Here is a 14,000-nt window from a genome sequence, read left to right on the forward strand (position 1 = left end):
GCGTAATTGCACTCAGAGATACATTTAATTACTTTCTTTGAGCTAATATCGAAATGGATTGTATTTTGAAGCCGAGATTTCGTATGGCACCATTGAGATTTGAGAACTTTTTGGGGCACACATTTTGAGTCTTCACTCCCCTATGTTTCATCCAATATCGAAAATATCGTCAGTTTCGTAGTACTAATTGAGCCCGTATCACATTCTGTCAAAACAAAATTTACATTCCTCTCCTCTTTTTTATGTATTGGGAGCCTCCCCTTAAGGCCAGTGCAAATGATGCACCCTCCCGATTGTATATGAAGGGATTTACAGACCACACGTTTAGCCGTTTCCGAGTAAATCGGGTGTGACAGACGGACAGACAGACATTGAAGAGATTCTAATAAGGTTTTGTTTTACGCAAAACCTTAAAAAGGCATTACAGTCAGAAAATGTAGTAATTGTGAATAAAATTAAGCAGCCAGTTATGGAGAATATGAAGTGTATAAAGCTTTAGATTGTTTTGCTCTCTAACTGTCCAAAGATGAAGAAAAGAATAAATGAACACTGATCGAACACTTGAGAATCTTTCACACAGACCTTTAAATTTTGGGGAATAATATGACAATTGTGGGAGATTTCAATGAGAAGTAAAATTATGGAGGTTAGTTACCCCTGAAGGGGAAGAATTATATGAGGTAAGATAGTAAACTTGATCTTATTGGCTGTCTGATATTAACAGAACAGTTGATCTTGGAATTTCAAAAGGAATACTACCTCAAATCACAATACGTGATATGCAATAAGTGTTTCCAGTTCACTCTTTGGTGGAGTAGAGTGCTTCAGTTTTACTATCTACACTTAATGCTGCGCAAATGATAAGCCCACAGCAGCGAGCCAAACAGAAAACGAATACATACACCCATGACAACTGGGATTCGAACTCAGAGCTAACGCTTTATCCCCTCCACTATCGCGCGGTCAGACAATAGATTGACGTTAAGTCCGCAAATTGGCGAGCATACAAAAAGGAAATCATCAATAACATTTCGCTGAGTATTCGATTAAAGCAAATCTGACATGATGAAATTCTTGAAGCAAATATAACGAAACCACAAAACTTCTTAAATTGGCATTTATAGAGAAGGATTAGACTTCGAATTGACTTTTGACTATTCGATGTGGAAAGCAGTTCAAGAGCTCAATAGGTAGGTAATCAGAGAATTTGCATTTAGAACTGTTACAGAAAATCGGCGTAAAAGTGATCTGGATAAAGCCAGATTATCCATAGCTCGCTCAAAACCCACTTGAAGTTCGAACTTCTAAGATGTCTAGTTAACTCCAAACAGAGTCATCTGTAAATATCCTTGAAAGAAATTTAATGCTTCATTACAGAAAAGATGATTTGGTCACTTCTTTTATGTTAAAAAAAAATGTCATTAAAAGTCCTCAAATGGTTGCGCTATATGTTCAATGTAATCCTGAAGATTGGGTATTCCCGTGACTGTTGGAAAAATGTAATTGTGGCAAAGATTCTAAAGCCTAAAAAGGATGCTACTCAAATGCAACCGTGCAGACCAATAAGCCTTCTTCCACGAAATTGAAGCTGGGAGGGTTCTCGTCACCCACGGAAGTGCTCTCGATGAGCTGCCTTGCTTTCTCCTCCTGGCTGACACTCAACCGCTTTATTAATTGTTCACGTAAGTGGCAGTATGAGTTATCTGTCACCGACTCTTAATTTATGTCGCGGAATGCGGTGACATGCCGCGGTTGTAGCACTACTTGACTTGGAAATATTGCTTTTGTGGGTCTGTTATGTTACACCTCCAGTTTACCTCCACTATTTCGAACCGAATTTCGAGTTCCTGGGGATTGATGTCCGGAAATCTTTAAATGCAGTTTACCGTGGCCGCAGTCGTACTCGTGTCTGCAGGCGTGTTGCGTGCTCTTGGCATTCTGGCTGTCTATATTTTGTTTCAGATTTGGGGGATCGTAAGTCTGCATCCACTTGATGTTATACCGGACCTAATGGGGAGTAATTAACTCCCTCCCTTTTGGTCCGCGGATCGTGTGGGCTTAGCAACCCAAGCTTCGAAAATAAAAAGTGAAGACGGCTTCACAGTTTCGTACCAGGCAGAGACCTCACTTCCGGCCTGGGAACAGCGTGACCGAAGAGGGTCCAGATAATTATAATGCTATAAAGCGAAGTGGGCGAAAGTCGTCGATTGATGACCGGCGTAGGCGAGCTATCAGTATATAAGTATCAGTATCAGTATCAGTATATAAGAAAGAGGCTTGTGTGGAAATAAAGGCAGCACTGAAACTAAATGCGACCGGGAAAAGGATTTCCCAAATATTGCAAGAAAATCGAAAAATTCAATATATTTCATAGATGGCGAAACCTCCACTGAAACCGTTTCATATAAGAGCCCGATTGCAATTTGCCAAAAGGCACCAATTTTGGAAGCAGGAATTCAACCAGGTTATATTTAGAGAAGAAAATAATTTAATTTGGATGGCTGCAACAGCACCCGAAATTATTGGTGTGATTTACAGCGTCCCAAAGAGAGCCGGCATCGACGCTTTTGGTGGGGGATCAGTCATGATTTGGGTTATATTTGGATATGATGGGGGATTAGCGCTGAGCTTTACATATTGTAATACGCAGGCCAACAAGTAACTGTTTGACAATGCCGCATTCATAAAGCAAAGGTCACCGTTGACTATTTTCAATCCATAAATATAATAATTCTGAGGTGGCCAGCGAAAAGTCCAGACTTAAAAGTTTACCATCGGGACGAGTTTCAGTCCGGGGTTTAGCGACATGAGCGGTATTTCATTTGAATTTTCCGGGGTGTATTTGACCAAAGAATGTATTCAATAATGCGCAATATTCCCTCCATTCTCACATTATTTTTTCTACACTCTTTAGTTTTCCCAATTATCCCTCTTCATTTCATAATTCCCATTAAGTCTTTCATTTACACACAATAGTTAACATTTTACAATAACTAATTTTTTTTATTTTTAAAACAACCTATCATCCCTAAATTAGAGAACCCAGTTTCATTCGAATAATTCCAAATTTTATTTTTCATCATTTTCAAATGATGCAAGCAAAACTTGACCGGGCCAATCGTTCGTTGATCCTCCTCAACTTGGCCATATTCCACATTATTGGATGCAGGCAGGCGATTGATTGCGGTTAAGAGGAATTGCAAGTCGGATACTATAATACAACACAGCAGTGTGCAATGGTGTTATCGTTGAGTCGGAATGAATTTTTAAGTTAAAGGCCACGCTCAGTGGAATAGGGATTAGTAGGGTCGACACCGGCTGATTGGATGGACAACTGATCAGCTGGGCATGGGGAGTTCAATTTAGTGCTGCAAAGAGAAGAGGCGCGGAATATCAGCTGGCGGAGGAGCCGATTGGGATAATCTGATGCGTGTCGCTTTCAAGCTGGTGCTTTTATGATTACAAGTAATTCGTGCAGACGTTTTCGAACTCCATCTTTTCAGGAACTATCCATCTGAGGAAGCAGCTACAGCGATTGCGAAGAATGCGAAGCCATGAAGTGAGCCAAAGGGATGAGTTGGTTCTGGGCTTTCGGAGGAAGAAATTGGATTGATTTGAAAAGAAGAGCAGATCGAAAATTGGTCGGAGGAGAGCTCTGTTTTTTTTTAAATGTTTTTCTTTAGTGGCTAAGAAATGACGATAACAGTGAGTGTATATTAAACTTGAACATCATATGGTACATTCAGTATGGTGCAAAAGTGGTCCAATAATTTGCAAAAATTAAGTTCAAACAAATAGTTGTTACACTTTCTGTCTTCAGACACACAGCTCATGGTGGTTATTTAGCTTTCGTTTCAAATATGCCCAATAGTTCTCTATAGGATTCGAATTCGGGATCGGTCCATGCTGTGATGCGATCAATGTATTACCATCTCATTGGACAGGATATATCTTGGTTTCATAAGAAGAAATAATATTTAAATAGTAACCTATGCTTTCTTATGGCTTTCCATAGGACCGGCCCGGGGATGATTTTGTTAGCTCTTCGACCTTTTTGTGAGCTTCGATATATTTAAGATATTTTCTGCGTTTTTAGTGTCCTTTCCCTTCGCGCCTTCATTCCCAATTTTTGGCTTGGACCAATATATCTTTGATAACTAAATTCTTTTACGCATTGCCACAAGAATTGATGTTAGCTGCAAGAAGCTCAAATAGACGCTACCGGATTCCAAAATATTACTATTCTCTGAAATTTAAGTGCCATTATCACAATCAGAAAGTTTTGATACATATTTCTTGGAAAATTCAGAAAATCAATTGCCATAGATTCTAGAATACATATATATGTATTACATGAAATATAATGCTACAATAAATATCACATGCAGTTTTTGTCTGTGAAATACACATTTAAAGAGTTTTTAAAGACTTTATTTGTTCATAATATTCGGTGGGTCAGTTTTGGACCATGCTGTATGTGCTATGAGCCTCAAGAATATCGCACCAGATATTGGGTTTGCATGTTTGGGTAATTTGAGAAAAGCTTTAGGAGGCATTGAACAAACATAGTGAGTTGCGTATCTTGTGCTCCATACGAGAGGAGGTCTGCAGGAGGTGAAGGCGCACATCAAGGGATGGTGTGTAAACACATAACCTTATCAAAATCGATTCAATGTTTGTCTGTCTGTCTGTTACATTCAATTTACTCGATAACGGCTGAACCAATTGTAACGAAGCTTGTTAAGAAAGTGTGGTCTCTGATTCCCCTTTCCCTTTGATCTGATGTTTCTGATATTGGCTGAAACATAGAGGAGTGAAACTATGTGGCCCAAAGAATGAAGCAGATCTCGTTCTCAGAACCTATCCAACCGAAAAATCTGAAAAAATCACAATGCTGTATCTCTACGAATTTTAGGTCTCAAAATACACCCTGTTCTGATATATAAATAAAAGAAATAAAGTTAATAACAGTATATTTCTATATAGCAACCCCCTTAAGTTTATCCTAGAATTTTGTTAAGTTTGAAGAAAAGCCAACCATTATTAACAAAGTTTTTTTGGACTTTCGTGTATTCTACAACCTGTATGAGGCCATCATCACATATGAATTCGTCAATACCGCGACAAAATGACCTCATATGAATGGTGGGCTCGCAAAGAAATATTTTGTTTTAGTATTTTAGTCATTTGTGTATCAATATCAATTACTCCAGACAGACATGTATGTAAGTATATACAGGTACGAGGGTAGTTCAATAAGTCTTTAGAATAAAGTGTAGAAAAAAAAATTTTTTGAGTAAATTTTTTTTTATTTTTCAATATAATCTCTTTGGAGCTTTATACACCTGGTCAATCGTTTTTCAAGTTTTTTTAATTCTTCAGAAAAGTGTGTTTTCGGAAGCTCCTCAAAATAAGCACTTACAGAGGCAATCACGCTCTTCTTTCAGCTGCCCTAATAATGATGCATAATACTCACCAGTAATTGTTTTACGCTTTTTCAAGTAGTCAATCCATCCATGTTTCATCCACAGTCACAAACCGACGAAAAAAAATCCTCAGGATTCCGACTTATGCGCGCCAAAAGAGCCTCAGAGGTGACCACTCTATTTCGTTTATTCTCAGTTGAGAGCAAACGCGGCACTTATCTTGCTGATAGTTTTCTCATGCCTAATTTTTCATGTATAATTGAAAAAACTGCACCTATTGATATCCCTGTGGCCACAGCTAACTCGCGCACTTTTAATCTTCTATCCTTCAACACCATATCGTGGATTTTATTGATGATTTCGGGAGTAGTCACTTCTACGGGCCTTCCTGAACGTGCTTCGTCACTTGTTGATTTACGACCACGCTTCAATTCATTTACCCAATTATAAACCGTTGCTAAGGCGGGGACAGATGTGCCATGAACCGAGTCTAATTCATTTTTTATCTCATGTGGAATTAAGCCTTTTAAATGAAAATGTTTTATTACCGCTCTGAACTCGTTTTTTCCTTTTTTTTAACAAGCAATTTTTTTTTTTCAATTGATTATAAAAACACGTAAATTCACAAGATGTGGACTGTGACTGCACTACATATCTAGTCGGAAGTAGCGCTGACTAAAAACAAATGATTTAGGGCGATTCACGCGCCATCCGTTGGTCATTCTAAGGACTTATTGAACTACCCTCGTACTAATTAAGTTTCCGGGTAGTGTCTAATTCAGATAGATAAATTTGTACATTAAACCAGCAGTATTCAATATACGTACTATATATGTATATATTTATGCTTTTGTTCACGAAATAAATCGGAAATATGGGAATGATAAAGTTATATCCATGCATGTACCATATATGTACAGTATTAGGTGATAGGCAGTGTGTTTGCTTACAGTCAGGATAAGAGCTATGTATGTTTGGAAAAATATGAAGAAATATGTTGGATTTGGAGCTATATACGGATGGAAAAGTGTGCGTAGTTTCTCACATAAGGTGAACACAAAACCTTTGTACCTGAAGCGCGAGTTCTGAGAATGGGTCCGGGAAAGAACTGACAGATTTTCAGCCACAGCCCCAGCCCCAGCCCCCTCCCCATGTGAATTGTATATCGGAATTGAGACCAGCTTTGAAAAGTACAAATCAAGACTTTTCATTTGAAACCCCACATGACTATATTCGGTGAAAACAATGCACACCCCCGTTTTGCATGTATGGAGTCCCTTTAATTCAACGCAGAATGATGTAACTCACCGTATATGTGGGCGTTCCCAGCTCACAGGAAGGCAGGCAGCCAGGCTGTCAAACAAATAAACACATAGACAGCGAGCCGGTTTTAATAAGGTTCTATTTTATGCAAAGCCTTAAAAACGTTTAACATTTTTAACGAGTTGATCAAGGCTACTGATGATGATGACGCCATGATACTAAAGCCAATATTTGATTGCTGTGATATAACTTCGTTTCATTGGTTGAGGAATAATTACGAAAAAATAGTGAATAGGAAAAACATTGTAAAGCAGCTATTTATATTTCAGTGGAGAAGAATACATGCGTGTTTTATACATTGTGGACAATCTAAAGATCATCGCTTATAATCAACCCATACCAGTGCTTGGGGAATCGGAAAAAATATGTGTTCTTGACTTTTTTTGTGAAAATACTTACAAGAAATATTTGAAAGTTTGGAATCTTTCTGCAATAGTCGCCGGTGGAGAATTCCGTCCCGTTGAAAATATAATTTTCACTCCGTAAAAGTTGGGATTGTTAGCTTTGAAGTTGTCAATAACGTCCAGAAGGACAGAGGCCGCTGATATGGTCTTGTTGTTAGTGTAGTCGTAAAGCTGTAAATGTATCCATTACTTAAAATCAATAACTGTCTCTAAAACCGTTACAACGAACTGAAGGAAAAGATGTCCTTAGTTCGATATATATGACCCCGTCATCGTGCATTTCCTTAAAGAGTTGATAGTGGTAGGCCTCGAACACAGGCTTGTATAAAAGAGCGTCTCCAACTGTATCGAACATGTTTTGAAATTTATTCCAAACAACGCCTATATCGGGATAGTCGACTGTAAAAATGAAATCATTGTTGAGCTCAATAGAAGCATTTTGTGAATTTAGGTATACCCTCGGGTGTGGGCGTGTACAGGTTAATGTTTTTTTCTAGTTCCTTGTCGTATGTTTCAACATCTGGCACACCTGCCCGTTCGTCCTGTATATAAATAAACGTTTTGCATCCAAGTTGCGGATTCCTGCGGAATGTGAATAGAACAACTCCATTTCGATTGACACATTTCATTATCCCAGAACGATATGTGATGTTCTTTATGAACCACTCCGAAGATACCATGGCTGAATTGTGCGCATGTAGCAGGGCTCCTTTAGGCATTTTCTTAATTATTTTAAACACATTGCTTGCCTCTATGATCGGCTTCACCTTAAAAAAATGCGTGGCTGGTGGGAATCTCGATAAATCCTCTTGTCCTTTTTCGATCTATAATGTCAAAAAGTTTCTAGTGAAAAACTTTATATTTTAGTGCCAAGAAAAAGAAAACAAAAGTTGATTAGTCGAAAACTGAAAGCTGAAAGCTTTAGGAACGTTGTATACCAAGAATTGTTTTATAATTCTTAAGGCTCCATTAACGTAATTATGCTTTAGGGTGTAAACAATTCACAAAAACGTACAAACTAATCAATCTGAGTGTCCAGATAACTCGGTGGTTAGCGCATAAGTTTATCGCATGAAAGGTCGTGGTTTAAATCTGACTACTGGCAGTGGGATCTGTATCGTGATTTGACGTCGGATACCAGTCGACTTAGCTGTGAATGAGAACCTGAGGGTAATAATCTCGGACGAGAGCAATGCTGACCACATTGCTTGCCTCCTACAGTGTACTGTAGAGTACCGTTATGGTCTTGAATAAAGTGTTCTAACACACTTCAAGGCCCTGATCCAATCGAATCGGTGCGCCAGCGATTATCATTATTATTTAACTGAGATACACTGCCACTTTCGGAGCGATAGTTGATTGATAGAAAGATAGTCCGGCAGGTGAGTAAACACTATACTATCAACGACATTGCAGCCCAAACCACCTTGCGCGGCAGTCGAGGGAATTCTGGAGATTAAGAAGTTGGGATGCCTCGGTGAGTTTTTCGAAGACGAGACATTCCTAGCGGCTATAGAAGAGGATTATTTCCCGAAGGAACGATGGTGGGAAACACATTCTGCGATTGGCACGACAACCCCGTTACGGTGCTTGCACCCCAACAGCAAATCAAACTATTAAAAGAAACTGGGAATCTCGACTTTAAAAGACAATCTTAAAGTCGAGATTCCCATTATATTCGAATGAAGAGATTTGAGCAAAAAACATGGAGGATGGAATACTCGGAGCTTCAAGAAAAACACTCAGAGACCCAGATAGCCTGACGGAGCCTAATGGAAGAAGCAAAGAAGAATCTTGCAAGCAGCTGTGCCTTGTGATTTATATTAATTCGTAGGGCACAACCTACAAAGTATTAACGAATAAGATTTTCTCGTGTGACGTGACCGTCGCTAATTCTGGAAACAATTACAGTTCTTTTCTTGTATCAAGAGCATGGCTGATGTAAGCAAACTATTTACTGGGAGTCGAGGCCGATCCTGGGTTTTTGAAAGGAGATTTACGGAAGACCTTCCAAATATATCGAAGATAAAAATGTTTCGGAATAGAACTGAGACTCGATGAGGTGCGAGTGTATGGTTTTATACCCTCCCCAGCTCTGGGTTCCAGTTTTGGATAGTATATTGACTACGGAGTTCAGATCCAAAATGAGGTACATCGTCATCTCGTTCTGCAAAAGATTCGATGGTATGATACCATGAACTGCAACGCTGATCGTGAACACTGTAAAAGTAGACGAACTCCAGTAATTTGGTAGCCGGCATTGCCATCTATATAAATTTCTGTGATGCCTTTAAAGAAGACAAGCGATTTTGCAACCGGTTGATGAAAGTCACCATTATATCAGTTGATAGCGCTATTAATTGACACACCGCAGACAGTTCCACCCAATGGCGAGAAAGACGCCTAAAGACAATTATTTGACACAAAGGCTTGTATCGTTCCCGTCGATAATAATATCGCCATTACGGGTAATCCCAAAAATCATGTAGGTGAAAAGGCAGAAAGCATCCACTGTAAAGGGGTAAGGGCTTCGGCACGCACAATGAGAGTGGTAGGCATATTGTTAATTTCACGATCTTGTACTTGTTAATATACGATAAGCTGGCATCCAACAATGACATCTTAGTATATACCCTGACGAGTTACTAATGGGAAAGCACGGGAGGACGCAACCCCCTCTCAATATTGCACCCTCGGATCAAGAGAGGATGTTTGAGCGTGCGCCACGCAAAGTCATCTGGTTGCGACAATATCAGAAACTCGTGTGTTTAGTCCACTTGATGGCGGACATTGTAGTCACTTACGTCACGCTGCTTCCAGGATAAAGGCAAAGCAGGGTGTGATTAGTTGTCTCTGTCCTGGACGAAACCGGAAGTCATATGATTTTGTTAACTTGGACGCTTTGTTCAAAAAACGAGAAATCTGCCGGTCACAACCGTAGAAGTAAGTATGTTGCTTTTGAACTGATCCGGTTTGACATTAAGTAGATGGAAGATTTATATGTGGGAACGGAATATTCGGATTTGTGTGCTTATTACAGGATCTCCGTTAGCAGCTGGAAATCAAATCTGATGTTCTGTGCAACCATAATCAGGGTACTTATATAGGAAATAGGGGGTGGATTCTCCTTGCAATACTCCTACTCTGAAAAAAATCCCAGATAGTGAATTGCGGCTAGTCAAAATGAAGGCAATACCTATACCAATCTTCCTGCTTTGACAGAATAAACTCTGTAGTAATTTGCTTGGTTTTGTCGGAAAACCTTTGGTGTGTTTAGCTGCATTTAATTTCTACACCTAGTCTCTCTCCAATTACTGGTCCCCACCCCACCATGAAAGAAATATAACTCAAATTGGTTCCCTCTACGACGAAGTGATGACGTGCTCAGAAGAGTTCTACCTTATTGAATATAATAACAATAACTCGGAAAATAATAATAAACGTTAGCGCAACAATCAATGCTGCATCTGGGCCTTGAAGTGTATTAGAGCACTTCATTCAAGACTGTAAAGGTACACTACAGTACACTAGGTAGGTTGGCCAGGCATCGGTAGCCACTCTGTGGAGCTCAATTAGCGCTGTGGTGCGCCGTGTTGATGTCATGGGGTTCTAAGACCATAAGTGCTGTTACGAGAGCAGGGAGGCAGAGTCCGGCCGTCTCAGACCTCCAAAACCAGCCCATAGCATTCATGAAGGTAAGCAGCTCTTCCACCTTGCAGCTAAAAATCTTTCTGAGGTCCTCAAAGGATGGTTTACTTAGTGGCCGTAGCCTGACTGTAGCTAGAGCTGAGCAATCGCAAAAGAAGTGCCTGAGGGCTTCCCCCTCTTCTCTACTGCTTCGGCAATGCGAATTGTAGGGTATGTCGAGCTTGGCGGCATGGTACCCTATGGGCTAGTGCCTCGTGAAGATCGCCGTAATCTTATATGCATTTGTATGCGTCTGGCGCAAGAGCTCTCGCGATCTGGTTTTATTATAAGCATACAAAATCGACAGTCGCCGCCAGCGGGATACAGAATGTATCCGCCGAAGGATTGCAAAGAGCAGAGCCCTGCCAGGCTAATCCGTCAGCCGCTTATTCCCGTCTATGTTCCTATCACCGGGAGGAGAAGAAGAATGCCGCTCAGACTGTTCAGCGCATTTCTGCATTGCCCCCCGTTTGAAGGTTGAATACACTGCATGTACTCGAGAAAACCCCCACATCGACATCACAGCCACTGACACACATGTTTGATTTGTCGATGAAGAATACTGTGTCATAGAATTGCAACAGGCCGCCGCCTTCAACTCTGCCCAGGTTAGAAAGTCCACAGCATAGTTTCTTGTGAAGTTCAGCTTGCGTGTTGTGTAGTCCGCGGGGAATGCCCAGATTTCCCGAGGTACATCATCTACTGTGGCCGAAGGACAGTCTGACGGCACAGCATGCTACAACGTATTTAATGTGGAGGTTCAGGGAGAGGAGATGCAGGAGTATATTGGGAGCATCTGCCGGGAAGGACTGCAGAGCCCCGATAGCACCTGTACAAGTGGTTCTTTGAATTCCATTAAGCATCATTCTATTGTACTTTTTCCACTATATAATAGAGCTGTATGTTAGGACGGGACGCACTACAGTTGTAGATATCTAGAGAACCATCCTCACGCGAAGACCACATTTCTTCGTAAAGGTTCTTTCGCAAGAATAGCATCAGTTCCGTTTTGGTTGAGTTTATGGGCGGTCCGCATTTTGCGGCCCACACCTTTTCTAATGCTCTTTCCATGATGTCATTTAAAATGGAGGGAAACATTCTTGAGACTAATATCAAGCCATGGAACAACCCTTTCCTTCGGCTTGTGTAGTATGACTCGCATTATGCTATTTGGACCGGGGGGTTTATATGCAGAGAAGCAAGCGAACGACTGAAGCGGCTGCATACCCTCCAAGGAAGGCTCTCACTCACAGTCCTTCTCGCTGGTGGAAAAGTGCGTCTGAACCAGCAACTCAAAGGTTTCACCAGTACACTATATAGTAGGAGGCAATGCGCTCGCCCGAGATTATTACCCTGATTTGGCTGAGATAATCATTCATAGCGCCGACTGGTATTCGACATCCAGTCACGATAACACATCCCTCTACCACCAGTGAGATTTGTAGGGGAAACCGAGAATCAGAAGGCATTACAGAAACTAAATTCGGTTTTCTTCTCGGCAAGTTGAAGGGTTATTCCCAACATTCTTGGACCATTCAGTTTCCTTCTCTTTGTAAATAAAGCTATAGTAGTTTTATATGAATATGCTGGCAACTTTCCCTTGAGCCACTAACTACTAATCACATCAGCTGTGTATTGTATATTTCTACAAACCACTTCGACATCTGGATCGACTACGAACATAACTGCATCATCCGCATATGCTTTGGTAGGATATTATAGATTCACTTAGCTAAAATGTTATAAAGTGGCATCACACAGTTTTTGAAAAGGCGCACTGTCAAAAACCTTTTGAAAATAAATTAACATGTCGGTTTTCAGAGTTACGTACTTTATCTTTAAAACCAAGGAATGTAGAGTGGGCTCACAGGACTTTATATGCTGGTAAGGACGTTGTTTTATATTTGGTAAGGGAGACCTTAGCGCCTTCTCTCAATTGTGAACCTTAACCTCTTCAGACGTTTCAGGGAGATTTTTTTGGATATTAACAGTCATTTTTCCTGGGTGTTGGTATAAAGATAACCTTACCCTCCTGGTGGGTAAATGTCATCTATGCCAGGTATTTTGAAATGTTCAAACGATAAGAAAGCGCTTTCGTAGTGTTGCAGTTTCTCTTAAAACACTTTCATGTTGAAATGTTTGCAGAAACCCTTGATTGCCTCCCCCTTAGTCATCTGTTCTCCAGGTCGACAAAAGTACCATTTTCTGAGATAGTTCAACTTTTCGAAGGTAGACCAACTATTCAAGCTTGTAATTCATTATGTTTAACCAGGCTTCACTTTAATTGCTATTAAAATGCGCTTCGGAAATCGTCTGATTAAGGGACAGCCAGGAAACCGTTTTCCTCGGTTTGCCTAGATTAATATAACAAACCTCTTCAAAACATTCTAAAAAGATCCAGTTCAGGGTTTCTTCTTGGGATTTCGTCTGTACATTACAGTCGTTAGCCAGCAATAATTAGACTAAATTCTAAGTATAGGTGGTTTGGCAGTGAGAATTGAAGCTTTCCCATCGCGACCTATTAAGAAATAATTCTGCTTGCCTTATCAGATTTCTCAGTTCTTGTGTTGGCGAAGGGTACAAATATTATAGTTTTGAGGTATACGGGGGCAACTATTTTGCTTCGTTTCTTGGCAATAACCTTGTATTATATGGTTTATCAACTTCGAAATCAGAACAGAGGCTATCGGTCTTGTAGATTTTTCAACGTAGGGGATCATAGCTCCTTAACTGATCATAAAACTATGATTAGTTAAGGACAAACGTTAAGCTATTATGTACATCATCGTACTTAATCTTCTGATTCTGGAGTAAGGCACAGTGTGCATGTCCAAACTTAGCAAACATCTCCGGTATGGATTTCACGGCGTTGGCCTTGGTGGCAGGGTGATCGGAAGCGGCAAGTTTATTATTCTACGATATTATGTCTTGTAGTGGAGAATGTGGATCTCCCATGCACGGATGCATCGCATGCTTTGACGATGCGTTGTACCATATGGGGGGCTCTTTCCGTAGAGCTGCTTGCTTTAGTGTGTTGGTCTAGCCGCATCTCTACTAAGGTCTGCCCTTTTGCAATTAGGCTGACATCCATTCTGCTTTTCTGCCCAGTGACTCCTTGAGTAGATCAGACAAGATTGCCTGGTGGTTACTATGGATGAAG

The 14,000-nt window shown here is 40.4% G+C and overlaps 1 protein-coding gene across 2 annotated transcripts in view; it reads right to left on the reverse strand.

The window, feature by feature from the left end:
* Window positions 1-14,000, reverse strand: part of LOC119651771 (adenosine deaminase 2-like) — a 120,698-nt gene that overhangs the window by 31,587 nt on the left and 75,111 nt on the right. For both annotated transcript variants that reach the window (XM_038055524.1, XM_038055523.1), the window contains exons 4-6: window positions 7,611-7,977; window positions 7,383-7,552; window positions 7,149-7,324 (exon numbers count right to left, since the gene is read on the reverse strand). In XM_038055524.1, coding sequence (XP_037911452.1) covers window positions 7,149-7,324; window positions 7,383-7,552; window positions 7,611-7,977 — 713 coding nt within the window. The remainder of the gene's footprint in view (window positions 1-7,148; window positions 7,325-7,382; window positions 7,553-7,610; window positions 7,978-14,000) is intronic.

This window comes from Hermetia illucens, chromosome 3, assembly GCF_905115235.1.
Source record: "Hermetia illucens chromosome 3, iHerIll2.2.curated.20191125, whole genome shotgun sequence".
NCBI classification, from domain to species: Eukaryota; Metazoa; Arthropoda; class Insecta; order Diptera; family Stratiomyidae; genus Hermetia; species Hermetia illucens.